General features: G+C 36.4%; 1 protein-coding gene across 3 annotated transcripts in view; it reads right to left on the bottom strand.

Moving 5' to 3' along the window:
* Window positions 1-20,117, bottom strand: part of EPC2 (enhancer of polycomb homolog 2) — a 149,652-nt gene that overhangs the window by 34,303 nt on the left and 95,232 nt on the right. For all 3 annotated transcript variants that reach the window (XM_007964942.3, XM_073019675.1, XM_007964943.3), the window contains exon 3: window positions 9,690-9,835. In XM_007964942.3, coding sequence (XP_007963133.1) covers window positions 9,690-9,835 — 146 coding nt within the window. The remainder of the gene's footprint in view (window positions 1-9,689; window positions 9,836-20,117) is intronic.

Below are 20,117 nucleotides of genomic sequence, written 5' to 3'. Positions count from 1 at the left end.
TCCAAAATAAAAGATGAATATTCTCGAATATATTGCAACTTACTATAATATATCTCTTTTGGAATTGATTATAAAAACAAACTTAGCATGTTTCCAGAAGTTTCAACATTGTGCAATTTTGAATTCTTTGTACCAGTGACATATAAAATAATTCCTCTATCCAAGTGTTAAGTACTAGAAAATCCTTATTCTTAACACATTCTGCTAATGACAATGTCATCTCCTGGGACAGTGGCCCTAGGATGGTTCCCTTAGGAGCTCTAATGCTGGTATTTCAGGGACCTACCTCTTTTTCAATGCAGCCAGCATAATGCTGACACATTTCAAATTAAGGCTGTAAACATTTGCTTGGTCACATTTGTTGCCTTGCACCTTGAGATCAGATAAGACAATCGGCTTTAGTAGGATGGAATGGGGGTTACACATATCCATTTACAGCAAACATTAGAAAAAGATCATGCCATTTCAGGGCTGGGAAGTCTTGCTGAAGTGATGCTATCCCAATCTTTTTACTTGTATTATTTTAGAGATGAAGGCTCATTTTCAGAAGCTGAGATACTTCCCAAGAAATGTTTCCCTAGTACTTGGAAATGAAGAGAAAATTTATCTCATTGAAATTATAAGATCAATACAAAAATTGACCTGTAAGTTGTATGAAGTCTATTGAAGAAGTCAAAATTCACCAAATAAATTTCTCATAATTTCTTGTGTTGGTATAACTTCATGGAATAAAGGCACTGATCACTGGACTTCAAGTGCTATGATGATGATTTCTAGAATTAATTAGTCAGTTTCTTACTGTAATTTGTCTGCCTAGTTTGACCACAGGAAGAGAATACAATGACAATGTCAACTTAAGTATTCTAGTCCACGTCACAATACATTGAGTGCATTAAAATAGTAAGTGGCCATTCTGTGGTTACCCAATGTCTTAGTAGAGGTAGCTTAACTACATTTGAGAGGCTGCATTTGGTCCTTAAAGTGGATAGCCAGAGTCTGGAAAATAAGACCACATTCATAAGAACCAGCATTTCCAAACATCCACCTTTAAGTGGATAACTTTCTACTGTTAGCTGGAGTTCTCCAGAATGGTGATGTCAACTCCAGTCTACAACAACAGTGGTAGAATAAGAACAGAGCTTTCTAGATCTAATAAAATTCTACCTTGTGCTGACAGCATCACAGGCAGTTCTCATGTGTTCTGGAGGCCAAGGGAAACAATTCTGTGATGTGTTACATGTGCTTCGGCTTCTTGATCATATCATCTTTGATAAAATTTTGTTATCCTCACTATTAAATCAAGAGCTTAAAGTAACCTCAGAATGGGGAGAAGGATAAGAGCTCTTTCCACCAATCAGCAGAACAGTAATGAGTTTCTTATATAACAGTACTCAGGTTAACACTGCTTCCTATGCTCCTGCATGGTATGTTGAAATTAAAACACCTGCTCAGATTTCTTTCTCTGGTGCTTCTTGCTCCAGCTTACAATGTGTATTGCCGTGTTGTTAAAAGCCCTCTTTATATCACAAGTAATAAGAATTCAACACACACTTTACAGTTAAACATTCTGATATTTCTTTCCAGTGTTAACTATTTTTTCAGTTCACTGCTGTATGTTGTTATACAGCAACACTCTATTTTATGAGTAATCTTGGTTTTAATAATTCTGCAAAAATTATCTTTAGCTACTCTGAGGCAACTAGTATCACTGTATCTCTATTGTGGGTACAGCATCAATGTGAGTGGGGAAGAGCTACTTGTCACATATTATTATGTCACATGATTAAAAATCTGCGAAATCACAACCTCACTATTTTTATACAGTACAAAAAAAGTTCTGTCATTTAGCACCAGACGCAGTGGCATGCAACTGTAGTCCTAGCTACTCGGGAGAGTCACTTAAGCTCAGGAGTTCAAGTCCGGTCTGGGCAGCATACTGAGAACCCCTACTTCTAAAAAAATTAAAAATAAAAATGTTCCATCATTTAGCATGTACTTCACTCACTAAAAAGCAGTAGAAACCAGCTACTTAACTGGCAAAAGGGTCTGGTAAATTTATTATTTCCAAGATAGCTCTGAGTTGATTTACATTATTTACTTATTATAGGGATGGGGAGATTAAAAAAAAGTATCCTACCATATAGGCTTTTCTTCTAGACGGCTACTCTATGAGGACAAGGACCACTTAGTTTGTTAATCAACAAAATCTGTAGTCTAGCAATTTCAATAAATATATTTTGAATACATAAATGAAGTATACGTAAAAATTAATGTATTTTAATTTATGAAACATTGAGTTAAGCAGTAATTTAATTTACAAAACAGTGAACTAGGAAGTTATTAAAAATTATCATCAGCCCATTAATGGGTTATAGAATGTGGGGAAGATAAGGGAAAAAACTTTAAGATGAATTTGCTACCTAAAGAAACTTATGACATGGCAATAAAGGTAAGACAAACACAAATTAATTAATAAGAGAACAACGTGAGAACTTTGGAACTGAGCATTACTATAATAAGACACAGGGCAGAGCAGGACAAATTTCCATCTGGGACTGCCTATATTGTGTTCAGGGTTGATAAGTAAACACCTCTTTGCTACACAACTTTTTTCACTTTACTTCCTTCAAATCTATGGTTTATTATTTGTGTAACAGCCTAAATACTACCAAAGGCAGGCTTCCAAATAACAAGCATTTACATCAAATTCAAAAAGAGTTAAATGACCACTTTTTACCTTACACTCTTCAAGAATAAATGACCACAGCTCAAAACCAACACAGTGAAATTATAATATGATTCTAAACAGATAATACTGGAAACATCTTATTTATCAAATGACCCCTAATTTATACAATGCCACAAAATTACGGCAAGCCAATCTGAAATGAAAACATCAGCATTCAATGAAATCAAAATATACATAGTTACACATTTTAAGTATTCTGCATAAATTAAATTAAGGCAAAAACATTATCTTCTTCAAAGACCCAGAAAATACAACAACAAAGACTGGTAGAGTTATAAAATTCTCCTGTCTTCGGGTAAGTGCTCAAACATAAATCATGTGCTACTTTTTTTTAAAGGGACATATGTCTACATCAAAAAAGAAAATAGCTGTGTAAATTCTAAGACTGCTAATGCTATACAGCTAAATAAAATACTTTTCTCTCCCACAGAAGGGTGATACTAATCCATTAAAACACTTACGATCTTCATGCTTGAGATGACTATTTTAGAAGGATTTATCAATTCATTTCTTCCTTTAAATTTTCCACTATAGTTTTCTGATTCTCAACAGTGCCAACCCACATTGAACCACAAATAGAGTAAGGAAATTAGAATGATAAAATGATCACACAAAAAAAAGATCTCTTCAATTCCATGAATAACCTTCTAAGGTCTTAAAAACTGTCAAGAATTCTATTAATCTGCCATTTAGGAGACAATTCTAACTACCTACTGATAGATCGCTAATGCTGAAACTAACCTTCTCTGCAGTCATAGGAATGACCCCCCTGATTTTTTAATATAAAGTTGAAACAAATCTGAATAAGACAACACTTTAAATGAGATGAAATGGAAGACATAATTTCAAATTACTTTTATAATCTGACTGCTCATTAACTTTATATAACGTAATTATAAAATACACGTACACACACATTGGAGCATGGTGTGGTAGTTTTAAAATTTGTGTGATGGGGTTCACTGGAACTGCTTCAAAAGATCTAGACCAAATTTCATTTTTAATATACAAATACTTCAACATCATAGTAAAGAACATATCCATTTCAACATGCTACATACTAATTAAAAAATACAGGAGGCACCCTCTCCCATGTAAAAATGTACTTGTTCCTAGTGCACATGAGAACCACATTTTCCTAAATGCCACACTGATTTGGTGCATCTTCTTGTGGTCTGCCCCAGCCACAGCATAATCAATAATGCAGTATCAAGTAAACAACTAAAATGCTGCATGATGAAAAAAAACTGACGATGTGATTATTATATTGAGTTTTAGGCGCTTTTAATTTGAATTTTATAAGTACAATGAAGGTTGAAAACATGTATCAGTCAAAGTTTCTATTTGCAAGCAACAGATGGAATTTATTTACAAGATACTGGATAGTTCTACATCTTCAGAAGTATTGGTGAATCAGGCTTGGAAGCCATAATGCCTAAATCCAGGTCACAGAACTGATCCAGTAGGGAAACCTCTGCCGCTGGTACTATGAACACCACCAGCACGAGGACTATAGCTGGAACAGCAAATAAGACTATGGTCTTAGTAAACATGTAGTCTATATCCCAAGGTGATAATTTTACTAAAAACTATTAGAAATACAGGACCTGGCATTACAGACAGAAGGAACAACGTAGAGCCATAAAAGGCATGGTACATTAGAGGACCAGAAAGTAGTTCAGCATGGCTGGAATCAGGAGGTACGGATTTCACTTTATAGACAGTGGACGCTATTGAAGTTTTTCTTTTTTAAGAAGATGAATTTTTAATAAAATAGGTGGTGGCAGAATAGCAGTGGTCCAGGTGAAAAATAATAAAAATAAGGGAACAGGGTACAGGCAACAAATACAGGTTGAGCAGCTCTAATCTATAAATCTGAAACGTTCCAAAATCTATTTTTTTTGAGTCCCAACATGATGCTACAAGTGTAAAATTCCACACCTGACATTATTTGACAGGTCACAAAATGCAGTCAAAACTTTCTTTCATGCACAAAATTATTTAAAATATTGTAAAAAGAATTACCTTTAGATTGTGTGTATAAAGTATATATGAAACATACATAAATTTCATGTTTAGAGTTGGGTTCCATCCCCAAATCTCATTATATACCTGTAAATATTCCAAAATGTGAAATAATCTAAAACCCAAAACACTTCTGGTCCTAAACATTTTGGATAAGGTATACTCAACCTGCGTTAACATTGTGGAACAAAAAACTGGTTTGATTTAGTGATGTTTGGGATGATTTTAAAGAAGTCAGAACTAAAGTGCAAACTGGCCAACTAGATGGAAGACGAAAAAGATATCATTAATTAAGAAAGAGAGTATATTAGTCTGTTCTTGCACTGCTATAAAGAACTACCTAAGACTGGGTAATTTATAAAGAAGAGAGGTTTAATTGGCTTATAGTGCTGCAGGCTGTACAGGCTGTGGAGGCCTCAAGAAACTTACAGTCATGGTGGAAGGCGAAGGGCAAGCAGGCACGTCTTATGTGGTGGGAGCAGAAGAAAGAGAGAGAAGGGGGAGGTGCTACACACTTTTAAACATTCTTGTGAGAACAAGTTTGTGAAACAATCTTGTGAAGCGGTCTTGTGAAACAATCTTGTGAGAACTCACTATCATGACAACAGCAAGGAGAAAATCCACTCTCATGATCCAGTCACCTCCAGCAGGCCCTCCACAAACACTGGAGATCATAATTCGACACGGAATTTGAGCAGGGACACAAATCTAAACCATATCAGAGAGCAAAACTGGGGGAGGCAAAGGAGGTCTGGAAATGTTAAATTTGAAATACTTGCTCAGGTGGAAAGGTTCCACTAGAAATCCAGCTCTGGAGCTTGGTAGGTACAGGTATGGATTTGGGAACCAGCAAAAAACTGTTAGCAGCTTAAGATAAATGAAAAAATGCAGGGGACAGATAACAAACGAAATATCAACATTGAAGATAAAGAGGAGATGAAGAAAGAATAAAATAATCAGGAAAATGTCCTGGTCAACATCATTCAATACTACAGGGATATTAAGTAGTATACAAGTTGAAAAGAGGCTCCTGATGACAATTAGGAGGCCACTGGTAACCTTAAACACTGCCATTTCAGTAAACTGAAATGAATTGTGATGTGGGTAAAAGGTAAACATAGGAAGCACCAAGTATAGCTAATTTTCTGAAAATTTAATTATGACAAAAAAAGAAGAGACATTGGGTGGTAGTTTGCAGAGAAAGATGGGGTCAAACGAAAGGGTTCTCCTGGAAATGGGGACTTGGGTACCTTTTGGGGCAGAGAGAGAAAGACTGAAGAAATGAGAGAAAAGATAAGTGAAACTAAAATATTCAAGGACTATACAGGTACACAAGGAAGTTAGAAAGGGTAGAATTATGCTTCTACAAGAGAATAAAATGTAGTATGGAGGTAGAAAAGAAGGAAAATGATGGAAAATGATTACCCAGGGTGTTAGAAGGAGAGTTCTGTTTTGGGCAGGAGGGGTCTTTCTATGGGAATGTGTGATAAGTGGAGAGCAGTAAAAGGTCAATAGGGTATAGAAGGTTAATCGGTAACTAAAAATAGGGTGTTCAATAGTTTAGGAATGAGATAAGGGTTTATACATTAAAACATTGAGGGTTATTGAAAGAAAAATTAAAACAGTTTCTTGGAAACTGTTTTATTATTTATTTTAGAGAAAATCCTATAAAAGAGAATGCCATTTAAGATGGCTTGTGATTTTTAAAAATTAACTTTAATCTCAAATATTTAGAAAACTTGTAAAAATAAAACATTTCACAGAACACTGTATATCCCTTTAGACCAAGACTCATGTATTGTTAGCTTTTATATTTGCTTTAACATCTGTGTGCATTCAAGCTCTAATCGTGTGTATGTGTGTATACAATTTTTTTTTCTGATCCTTTTGAGGGTAGGAAGTTACATGGCTCTTTACTCCTAGATACTTAAGTGTATATTTCTTAAGAATAGGGATATTTTCTTTCATAATCACAGCCGTCAACTTCAGTAAATTTAACATTGAAAATATTAAGTAATCTACTCTCTATATTCCAATATCATCAATTGACTCAAAAATAGTCTTAATAACATCCCCCCACTCCCATCCAGTACAAGATTCACTCTCAGGTTAGGTACTGCAATTAGTTGCCACGTTGGAAAGAAGATATTAAATCAAATAACTTGATAACATTCAATTCAGGGGTTTGTCAAATCTCTTTCCTTCATGTAGTGCTTTGATAAAACCTGACAAACCCTGAATTGAATTAGTTATCAATGAAGCAAAGGGATAAAAAATGGATGGATCTGAGTTTGGGAGTTACTGAAGAGATAAAGATTACAAGATTATGTAGGGTAAGACAGTAAGTTCAGTTTTCAAAAGGATAAACTTGAGAGGACTATGGACCATCTATGTGAAGATGTCAATAGGCAAAACCAAAAGGGGGGAAAAATCCTGGAGTTTGAGAAAGAGGTCAAGGCCAAAGGTAATACATTATTATATCTACAAAAATATTCATGGAGCTGATATTACACAAAAATATGTAGGATAAGAACACCAAGAACAGAATTTCAAGTAACCCTGATGTTTACAGGAGTTGAATGAAAGGGATCAAGCAAAAGAAAGGAGGAATGGTCATGAGAAACAATAAAACCAGAGGGAATAAACTGTATTTTTATTTTTTTAAAAAAGGTAAAGACAGCTCCAATATATGAGAGCACAAATCAAATACACAGATTGGAACTGAAAATAAATATAGCATTTGGCAACAGGAGTTTTCAATCATGGCTTCACTGAAATCGTCTCCCAGAATAACAGAGGCAGGTTTGCCTAAGTCTATCTTTTGTTGTTTTCTATTAACCTAATAAATGGCAGTTTAACCACAAACTTGATTCCTTGTCCTTGTCCTGGGACCTAGTACTATGCCAGTCCCCATAAAGGAAGAGTAAAGAGATCCATAAATTAACAGATTAGGGAATGGAATGAAGATGACCCTTTGTTATCTTTAATCCTTGATTCTAATACAGGACCATTATTTTGTTCCAATGACAAAATCTCCACTTTTACTTCCACTGCTGAAAGTAGATGCTATCATGCTCTGTGCCTGGTGAGTTGTTTCACAGCCTAGAAACTTGTCCCTGAGCAAAGAGAACTAAAATAGGATGGGGCTGATTATATGTGCACACTTAACTGTATTGCTTACATGCTTTTTTTGTTTATCCTGTCTCCACTTGGATAATACACTGAACAAGGGCAGAATTTTTGTCATCTGTCTTACTGCTATCACCTGCCTTGTCCACCCGGACACTAAATATTACTTACTGACTGAAAGAAAGCAAATTACAGAACAGAGAGCTGAAGGCTTCTGATGATATCATCTCAGCCACTATGAGTAGTTTCTGAGCAATCACAGAAAATCATAAAAATACCAAAAGGCTGTTCCAGTCTAGGACTGCTAAGAAAATTTACATCTAAAGAAAAACTGAAACTCTATCTGATGCCTGTGACTAAAATCCCAGGAAAACTGTAAGTCACCAATTATAAGGAACATCAATTTGGTATTTTTTTGAAATCCCAACAAAAAACCAAGTAAGACAATCTCTCAAAAACCAGTAACATCAATTTTGCAAAATTCAATTTTCAAAATGTACTTCTTTGAATAGTACAGTAGATATTACTTTTCATCAAAATGGGGGAAAAAACTGACAGGCTAAATATGCAGCAAAGTCATTTTCCAAAGGAAAATGCTCTGAAGAGCTTGTAATGCCTTAGGATTTAAAAGATTTAAGTTGTAGGGTAAAATAATGAATTTGTATGGGTAAACTAATAAAAAGTTTTAACAATCCACTGTAAAAAGTTTATTTGCAATTCTAACTTCTTAGTAGATTAACAATTAGCACATTAATATACTACACAGGTACACCAAAAATTATGTTTAAAAACAGTTTATTTTAAAAATCTAATTACAGTATCAACACATGCTCATGATAAATTTGGAAAACATAGAAAAATAGGATAAAGAGCATAAAAATCACCAACAATTCCAGCACCCAAAATACAACCATTGTTAGCATTTTGTTGTAAACTTCCTTATTCTTTTGCTTTCTATGCACATGTATAAATATAAATGATTTAAACAAACCTCAAAGTTTTCCACATAAAGAGTTCTGTATCCTGTTTTCTAAATCTGATATTATATAATGTACAATTTCCTACGGCACTAGACATCCTTCAAAATCATGATTTTTAATGGCTGTGTTACAGTCTACCCCAGAGACATCTTATTTATTCTGAACATTCTTGCTCAAAAATCACTGACATTTTTTCTAATTATTTTTCTTGTGAACAATTCTGAGAGATGAAATTATTAAATCAAAGTGTATAAACATTTTTAGGCTCCTGATTTACACTGCTTAACTGCTTTCCAGAAAGACAGTACCATTTTAAGTTACCTGTGCCATATATAAAATATCTCACTAAAGAATATTATTTTGTAAATAATTTTTCCCTCACTGAAAAACTGAAATAATGTATAAGTAATTAAAATTAAAATCCATTTAAAATGATAAGTACCTAAATATCTGAGCAAGATTTGACATAAGATGACTGCCTTAGAGATCCAAGCAAGCAAATTTAGTTATGGAAGCAGCAATACTAGTCATATGGAAAGGATCAAGAAAATATTGTAACATTGTAACTAGTATTATTTTTATCCAAACAGGAAAACAGAACAGTACTCTTCATACTCCTATTCAAGGAAATTGTGCTTAAATACTCTATTCAAGGAACATAGTAAACAGAAATTCCAGGATGTCAGGAAAAGAAATCCAAGAAACAGTAAAATGTAACACATTCAGGTCTTAAAAAAAAAAAGGCAAAATAAAGGTGCAAATTCGGTTAACTAGAAGATAAGAGACATCTTTACATGGTACAGTACCTGATTAGAACTGGCTTTTTCAAGTCTGTCAATCATAATTTCAAATTGCAAAGGCTTAATTTCCATCTTTCTGTTAAGTCTATTTAATAAAGTCTCATCTTCTGAATCCATATCATAATCTGGTTGCTCGTTGTCTAGATTAAAAGCTAGAAAAGAAAGAAAAATTCTTTAAACTCAGGAGAAATTATGAAATTATACAGTGTTCATCATATTTGACTACAGACTGCTTCTAAATTATAGTACACTGACTAAAGGGGAGCTCAGGAACAGGTATCTAAAATTAATTTCAGAGACTTACTGCATAGTGGAAGAAAAAACAAAATTTTGCTTCATATATGATTTAAAATTTAAACAGTAAAAATGCTAAGAAATATCTTATTTTGAAAATATATAACAATATAAAATAGCAACTATAAAAAAGATGACATGTACATGTTGACATGGTAGTCTGGTAGCATAATGAGCAACTTTGCCAAAATTAAGAATTGAGAAACAAGCTCAAGAACAAAGAGTATAATAGAAACGACGTTTCAAATTACTGAGGATAAAACAGATAACTAACGGGGAAAAAAAGGTGTTGGCATAACAGACTAGTTATCTTAAAAAAATTAAGCTGAATTCCTACCCTACTTCTAACACCAGTAAGTGACATATTCAACAAAATTTTATGGTAAAAAGTAAAACACATAAAAATACTAGAAGAAAATACAGGGTAGGAATGTAGTATGGGTAGCAAACTCAGAAGCTGTAACACTGATTAAAAATAGACTGATTTGACTATATAAAATTTTAAAATTTCGACTTAGAAAACTTAAATCAGAAGACAAAGAACAAAAAGAAAAAAATGTACTATATAAACAAAAGGCTAGGGGCGGAGCAAGATGGCCGAATAGGAACAGCTCCAGTCTCCAACTCCCGGGGCGAGCGACACAGAAGACCGGCGATTTCTGCATTTTCAACTGAGGTACTGGGTTCATCTCACTGGGGAGTGCCAGACGATCGGTGCTGGTCAGCTGCTGCAGCCCGACCAGCGAGAGCTGAAGCAGGGCGAGGCATTGCCTCACCTGGAAAGCGCAAGGGGGAAGGGAATCCCTTTTCCTAGCCAGGGGAACTGAGACACACAACACCTGGAAAATCGGGTAACTCCCACCCCAATACTGCGCTTTAAGCAGACAGGCACACCAGGAGATCATATCCCACACCTGGCCGGGAGTGTCCCACACCCACGGAGCCTCCCTCATTGCTAGCACAGCAGTCTGTGATCTACCGGCAAGGCAGCAGCGAGGCTGGGGGAGGGGCGCCCGCCATTGCTGAGGCTTAAGTAGGTAAACAAAGCTGCTGGGAAGCTCGAACTGGGTGGAGCTCACAGCAGCTCAAGGAAACCTGCCTGTCTCTGTAGACTCCACCTCTGGGGACAGGGCACAGTAAATAATAACAAACGCAGCAGCTCTGCAGACGCAAACGACTCTGTCTGACAGCTTTGAAGAGAGCAGTGGATCTCCCAACACGGAGGTTGAGATCTGAGAAGGGACAGACTCCCTGCTCAAGTGGGTCCCTGACCCCTGAGTAGCCTAACTGGGAGACATCCCCCACTAGGGGCAGTCTGACACACCACACCTCACAGGGTGGAGTACACCCCTGAGAGGAAGATTCCAAAGCAAGAATCAGACAGGTACACTCGCTGTTCAGAAATATTCTATCTTCTGCAGCCTCTGCTGCTGATACCCAGGCAAACAGGGTCTGGAGTGGACCTCAAGCAATCTCCTACAGCTACAACCTACAGCTGAGGATCCTGACTGTTAGAAGGAAAGCTATCAAACAGGAAGGACACCTACACCAAAACCCCATCAGTACATCACCATCATCAAAGACCAGAGGCAGATAAAACCACAAAGATGGGGAAAAAGCAGGGCAGAAAAGCTGGAAATTCAAAAAATAAGAGCGCATCTCCCCCGGCAAAGGAGCGCAGCTCATCGCCAGCAACGGATCAAAGCTGGACGGAGAATGACTTCGACGAGATGAGAGAAGAAGGCTTCAGTCCATCAAATTTCTCAGAGCTAAAGGAGGAATTACGTACCCAGCGCAAAGAAACTAAAAATCTTGAAAAAAAAGTGGAAGAATTGATGGCTAGAGTAATTAATGCAGAGAAGCTCACAAACGAAATGAAAGAGACGAAAACCATGGCACGAGAAATACGTGACAAATGCACAAGCTTCAGTAACCGTCTCGATCAACTGGAAGAAAGAATGTCAGCGATGGAGGATCAAATGAATGAAATGAAGCGAGAAGAGAAACCAAAAGAAAAAAGAAGAAAAAGAAATGAACAAAGCCTGCAAGAAGTATGGGATTATGTAAAAAGACCAAATCTACGTCTGATTGGGGTGCCTGAAAGTGAGGGGGAAAATGGAACCAAGTTGGAAAACATTCTTCAGGATATCATCCAGGAGAACCTCCCCAACCTAGTAGGGCAGGCCAACATTCAAATCCAGGAAATACAGAGAACGCCACAAAGATACTCCTCGAGAAGAGCAACTCCAAGACACATAATTGCCAGATTCACCAAAGTTGAAATGAAGGAAAAAATCTTAAGGGCAGCCAGAGAGAAAGGTCGGGTTACCCACAAAGGGAAGCCCATCAGACTAACAGCAGATCTCTCGGCAGAAACTCTTCAAGCCAGAAGAGAGTGGGGGCCAATATTCAACATTCTTAAAGAAAAGAATTTTCAACCCAGAATTTTATATCCAGCCAAACTAAGTTTCATAAGTGAAGGAGAAATAAAATCCTTTACAGATAAGCAAATGCTTAGAGATTTTGTCACCACTAGGCCTGCCTTACAAGAGACCCTGAAGGAAGCACTAAACATGGAAAGGAACAACCGGTACCAGCCATTGCAAAAACATGCCAAAATGTAAAGACCATCAAGGCTAGGAAGAAACTGCATCAACTAACGAGCAAAATAACCAGTTAATATCATCATGGCAGGATCAAGTTCACACATAACAATCTTAACCTTAAATGTAAATGGACTAAATGCTCCAATTAAAAGACACAGACTGGCAAACTGGATAAAGAGTCAAGATCCATCAGTCTGCTGTATTCAGGAGACCCATCTCACACGCAGAGACATACATAGGCTCAAAATAAAGGGATGGAGGAAGATTTACCAAGCAAATGGAGAACACAAAAAAGCGGGGGTTGCAATACTAGTCTCTGATAAAACAGACTTTAAACCATCAAAGATCAAAAGAGACAAAGAAGGCCATTACATAATGGTAAAGGGATCAATTCAACAGGAAGAGCTAACTATCCTAAATATATATGCACCCAATACAGGAGCACCCAGATTCATAAAGCAAGTCCTTAGAGACTTACAAAGAGACTTAGACTCCCATACAATAATAATGGGAGACTTCAACACTCCACTGTCAACATTAGACAGATCAACGAGACAGAAAGTTAACAAGGATATCCAGGAATTGAACTCATCTCTGCAGCAAGCAGACCTAATAGACATCTATAGAACTCTCCACCCCAAATCAACAGAATATACATTCTTCTCAGCACCACATCGTACTTACTCCAAAATTGACCACGTAATTGGAAGTAAAGCACTCCTCAGCAAATGTACAAGAACAGAAATTATAACAAACTGTCTCTCAGACCACAGTGCAATCAAATTAGAACTCAGGACTAAGAAACTCAATCAAAACCACTCAACTACATGGAAACTGAACAACCTGCTCCTGAATGACTACTGGGTACATAACGAAATGAAGGCAGAAATAAAGATGTTCTTTGAAACCAATGAGAACAAAGATACAACATACCAGAATCTCTGGGACACATTTAAAGCAGTGTGTAGAGGGAAATTTATAGCACTAAATGCCCACAAGAGAAAGCAGGAAAGATCTAAAATTGACACTCTAACATCGCAATTAAAAGAACTAGAGAAGCAAGAGCAAACACATTCGAAAGCTAGCAGAAGGCAAGAAATAACTAAGATCAGAGCAGAACTGAAGGAGATAGAGACACAAAAAACCCTCCAAAAAATCAATGAATCCAGGAGTTGGTTTTTTGAAAAGATCAACAAAATTGACAGACCACTAGCAAGACTAATAAAGAAGAAAAGAGAGAAGAATCAAATCGACACAATTAAAAATGATAAAGGGGATATCACCACCGACCCCACAGAAATACAAACTACCATCAGAGAATATTATAAACACCTCTACGCAAATAAACTGGAAAATCTAGAAGAAATGGATAATTTCCTGGACACTTACACTCTTCCAAGACTAAACCAGGAAGAAGTTGAATCCCTGAATAGACCAATAGTAGGCTCTGAAATTGAGGCAATAATTAATAGCCTACCAACCAAAAAAAGTCCAGGACCAGATGGATTCACAGCTGAATTCTACCAGAGGTACAAGGAGGAGCTGGTACCATTCCTTCTGAAACTATTCCAATCAATAGAAAAAGAGGGAATCCTCCCTAACTCATTTTATGAGGCCAACATCATCCTGATACCAAAGCCTGGCAGAGACACAACAAAAAAAGAGAATTTTAGACCAATATCCCTGATGAACATCGATGCAAAAATCCTCAATAAAATACTGGCAAACCGGATTCAGCAGCACATCAAAAAGCTTATCCACCATGATCAAGTGGGCTTCATCCCTGGGATGCAAGGCTGGTTCAACATTCGCAAATCAATAAACATAATCCAGCATATAAACAGAACCAAAGACAAGAACCACATCATTATCTCAATAGATGCAGAAAAGGCTTTTGACAAAATTCAACAGCCCTTCATGCTAAAAACGCTCAATAAATTCGGTATTGATGGAACGTACCTCAAAATCATAAGAGCTATTTATGACAAACCCACAGCCAATATCATACTGAATGGGCAAAAACTGGAAAAATTCCCTTTGAAAACTGGCACAAGACAGGGATGCCCTCTCTCACCACTCCTATTCAACATAGTGTTGGAAGTTCTGGCTAGGGCAATCAGGCAAGAGAAAGAAATCAAGGGGATTCAGTTAGGAAAAGAAGAAGTCAAATTGTCCCTGTTTGCAGACGACATGATTGTATATTTAGAAAACCCCATTGTCTCAGCCCAAAATCTCCTTAAGCTGATCAGCAACTTCAGCAAAGTCTCAGGATACAAAATTAATGTGCAAAAATCACAAGCATTCTTATACACCAGTGACAGTCAAACAGAGAGCCAAATCAGGAATGAACTTCCATTCACAATTGCTTCAAAGAGAATAAAATACCTAGGAATCCAACTTACAAGGGATGTAAAGGACCTCTTCAAGGAGAACTACAAACCACTGCTCAGTGAAATCAAAGAGGACACAAACAAATGGAAGAACATACCATGCTCATGGATAGGAAGAATCAATATCGTGAAAATGGCCATACTGCCCAAGGTAATTTATAGATTCAATGCCATCCCCATCAAGCTACCAATGAGCTTCTTCACAGAATTGGAAAAAACTGCTTTAAAGTTCATATGGAACCAAAAAAGAGCCCGCATCTCCAAGACAATCCTAAGTCAAAAGAACAAAGCTGGAGGCATCACGCTACCTGACTTCAAACTATACTACAAGGCTACAGTAACCAAAACAGCATGGTACTGGTACCAAAACAGAGATATAGACCAATGGAACAGAACAGAGTCCTCAGAAATAATACCACACATCTACAGCCATCTGATCTTTGATAAACCTGAGAGAAACAAGAAATGGGGAAAGGATTCCCTATATAATAAATGGTGCTGGGAAAACTGGCTAGCCATAAGTAGAAAGCTGAAACTGGATCCTTTCCTTACTCCTTATACGAAAATTAATTCAAGATGGATTAGAGACTTAAATGTTAGACCTAATACCATAAAAATCCTAGAGGAAAACCTAGGTAGTACCATTCAGGACATAGGCATGGGCAAAGACTTCATGTCTAAAACACCAAAAGCAACGGCAACAAAAGCCAAAATTGACAAATGGGATCTCATCAAACTAAAGAGCTTCTGCACAGCAAAAGAAACTACCATCAGAGTGAGCAGGCAACCTACAGAATGGGAGAAAATTTTTGCAATCTACTCATCTGACAAAGGGCTAATATCCAGAACCTACAAAGAACTCAAACAAATTTACAAGAAAAAAACAAACAACCCCATTCAAAAGTGGGCAAAGGATATGAACAGACATTTCTCAAAAGAAGACATTCATACAGCCAACAGACACATGAAAAAATGCTCATCATCACTGGCCATCAGAGAAATGCAAATCAAAACCACAATGAGATACCATCTCACACCAGTTAGAATGGCGATCATTAAAAAGTCAGGAAACAACAGGTGCTGGAGAGGATGTGGAGAAATAGGAACACTTTTACACTGTTGGTGGGATTGTAAACTAGTTCAACCATTATGGAAAACAGTATGGCGATTCCTCAAGGATCTAGAACTAGATGTACCATATGACCCAGCCATCCCATTACTGGGTATATACCCAAAGGATTATAAATTATGCTGCTATAAGGACACATGCACACGTATGTTTATTGCGACACTATTCACAATAGCAAAGACTTGGAATCAACCCAAATGTCCATCAGTGACAGATTGGATTAAGAAAATGTGGCACATATACACCATGGAATACTATGCAGCCATAAAAAAGGATGAGTTTGTGTCCTTTGTAGGGACATGGATGCAGCTGGAAACCATCATTCTTAGCAAACTATCACAAGAACAGAAAACCAAACACCGCATGTTCTCACTCGTAGGTGGGAACTGAACAATGAGATCACTTGGACTCGGGAAGGGGAACATCACACACCGGGGCCTATCATGGGGAGGGGGGAGGGGGGAGGGATTGCATTGGGAGTTATACCTGATGTAAATGACGAGTTGATGGGTGCAGCACACCAACATGGCACAAGTATACATATGTAGCAAACCTGCACGTTGCGCACATGTACCCTACAACTTGAAGTTTAATAATAATAAATAAATTTAAAAAAAAAAAAAAAAAAACAAAAGGCTGATTTTCTTAAAGATTTCCTGCAAATTAGAAAAAAACTAGTAACTCAGCAGATACTGGCAAATGATGTGAATTGGTATTTTAGCGGAGAATAAATATCAATGACTTTTTTTTTTTTTGAGGCAAGGTCTCATCCTGTCTATTGCCCAGGCTATAGTACAATGGCATGATCTTGCTCACTGCAATCTCTGTCTCCTGGGCTCAAGCAATTATCCCACCTCAGTCTCCCAAGCAAAGTTGGGACTACAGGTGCACACAACCACATCCAGCTAATTTTGCATTTTTGGTAGGGATGGGGTTTCCCCATGTTGCCCAGGCTTGTCTGGAACTCCTGGGCTCAAGTGATCTGTCTGCCTCAGCCTTCCAAAGTGCTGGGATTATAGGCATAAGCCACCACGTCCAGCTAAGAATAAATGTCAATGACTTTTAAACATAAAAAAAGTTTAACTTCAGTGATAGATAAATATACAATAATAAGACAATAGGTTTCACTAAGCAGACAAAGATCTAAAACTGATAATATGCTACTGTAGAAAGAACAGCGGAAAAAAGCCCTCTCAAACCATGTGTGTAGGCAATTATAAACTGGTATTTAGTTTCATTAAAAATATATCCTACTGAACTTGGTAATTCTATTTCTAGGATTCATCTTACACATAAACGTACACAGAAACAAAAGATATATACACAGAGTATTAGTTATGACATTGCAAGAAGTAAAAAGTACAAAACAAACAATGTGTGTAGGATTAGATAAATGATAGTTTACACATACATGGACTATACAGAGTGAAGCTCTGAGAAAGACACTGACCCATGTATACTGACATAGAATGAAACTGATCTTCATGAATATTAAATGAAAAAAGCTAAGGGGTAGAATAGTATATATAGTGCACTAATATTGTGTTTCAAAAAGGACAAGGATGGATATATACACACGTGTTTGTAAATGCACGGGATATTTTTGAAAGAATACTTAAAACTAGTAATCTCTATTTCTGCATAAGGGGACTACAAAAGGAGGGGTTCAAGGATGGTGAAAGAATTCTCTTTGTTCCCATTTGTATTGTTTGACATTTTAAGCATGTACACGTATAAGTTATTAAACCATAAAGGGTAAAAAAACTAAAGTGCCACAAATTACGTGTTGAAATTACATGACAAGATGTAAAGTAAGGCAGTAAAAGAGATATCAATAACCAACAGATTGATTATACAAAGGCTGTCTGTGCAGCGATGTGTAAATGAGTATCCTACATTCATACCACGTGAAATGTCCTGGCATTCTCAGATTCAGCATTGCATTCTTAAAGGTACTAACGAAGGAATAGGAACAGATGTATATAATTATATAATTTTAGTAAAATCAGCCTCCTACTGCAGACCGTACTGATGGAGTTAAAATATCTAAAGGCATTTGCTTTATAATCGGTCAATGACTACATCTCAAAAATCTAGACTTCAGTTCATCACTCAAGAAATTTTTACCACTAGATAACAATAATAAAAACAAAAATAAACGTTAGCCAACACTTATAAACTTATATAGCACTTACTATGGGCAAGGTAGTACTCAAAGTGCTTTAAACATACTAAATTAACTGTCACAACCATCCTATGTGGTAGGTAGTATTTTATCTCCCAATGAATCTCACATTTAAAAATTTTTAAGTGTTATTGTATTTAAGTATGTGATATAATCTAAAGTTAAATCAGAGGAGTTAAAGCTATTGGTGAACTAACGACAAATACTATTTTGTAAGTATGATTCATTTAAAATATTATTGAGAATAAAATGCATTTTTGTCTTATCTTTTATGTAAAACCTTGTCTTTATTACATGATAATCAATAATTCAAAAGCATGCTTTTAAAAAGTCAATTTGATCTGCATCAAAGTCAATGACAGAATGACACAGAGCTCATAAACTACATAGATTACTAAAAATTACTCTTCCTTTCACAAAGGATGTTGTATTTGCAAATGCACATAATGACAGTCCAATGATCTGCCTTAATCCACATACTAACAACAAACAGTCAATAAAATCAGGTAGTCAATACAGCTAGGAGACATTTTAGAGAAAGATTTAGGAAAGTGTGGAGCAGAGTTAACACAATATACTGAATCTGTAAGTTAAACAGAAGTTTTCAAAAGTTCAAGGGCAAGGCTATATATACAAATTTTGCATGACCATCTTTTATACACCTACCTAATCTTACTCACCTCTTGTTCCTCCACCTCCTATCTGCTCTATCTTCTTATTCTATTCTTACAAAAGCCAGCACCCCAGCTTGTGAGGCAGGGGAAGGAACAAGAAAAGCTGGGAAATAGTTTAGAAAAATTAATAGTGAGAATTGATAGGAGATCTGACAATGTGTTAAATCAGAACCAGGGCAAAGACTTGCACTAGCACTCTAAGTATTCTATACTACCATTTCTCTTTCACTCAAAACCCATGTAAGAATTATTATAGATTTTGGAGATTTTTGTTGCTTTTAAACCAGGTGCAGGTGCTTGCCTGTACCTCTCCTTACCTCAGGTTATATTATCTCCTCTACCAGAGAGGGGTATAAATTCTTTAAAAGCAGTGATTACTTTAGTCATACCTGTATACTCCCTACGTGGCACTTAGAGAAACAAAAAAAAAGAAAAAAAGGACATACTAAAAGCTACCGAATAAAAATAGCATTTCTAAAATGTATAAATATAAAAAGAAATTCTTTTAAACTATAAGCAGAATATTTTTTAAGTTGATTGATACCTCACTTTTTGAAACCCAGATAGCTTTCTCCTGCTACAAATACCACTTTTACAAATAGTGGGTTAGTTCCATAGGTCAGTCCACCAAACAAAACAGATAAAACAATAATACCTCCCACCTTAACATAAAGAAGAGTGGGGGCAGACAGGACACTTGACATCTTCTTGATGTACTAGAGTAACAGAATTAAGATATTGACAAAGCTAATAAGGGCATGTGTCTATGTGTACATGGAAGACTTCCTGTAGTGAAGTTAACCGAGAAGGAAAGGAAAGGAAAGGAAAGAAAAGGAAAAGGAAAGGAAAAGAGAAAAGAAAAAAAATAAGAGAATTTAAGAGGGTGCATGACCACTATTAGAAGAAGAAAGGAAGTAGGAAGGAAAGTAGATGAGAATTTCCTTGCAGTAGCCATCAGGTAGCTACCACTGCTCAGGAAAATTTGGTTGCTCTCTGGCAAAAAGAGCAACAGCTTCTGCGTAGGTAAGAAAGTGGGTATAACCTGCTGTTTGAATATATAAAGCATTCACACACTGACTGGTTATAGCTTACAAAATATATATAGTTAGTCTAAAATTAGTTGGTAAAGCAAATATTACTTCTAATTAAAAGTACC

The sequence above is a fragment of the Chlorocebus sabaeus genome, chromosome 10 (assembly GCF_047675955.1).
Source record: "Chlorocebus sabaeus isolate Y175 chromosome 10, mChlSab1.0.hap1, whole genome shotgun sequence".
In the NCBI taxonomy this organism is placed as follows: Eukaryota; Metazoa; Chordata; class Mammalia; order Primates; family Cercopithecidae; genus Chlorocebus; species Chlorocebus sabaeus.
Note: the sequence above shows the minus strand (reverse complement) of the source record. Positions and strands in the feature narration are given on the sequence as shown.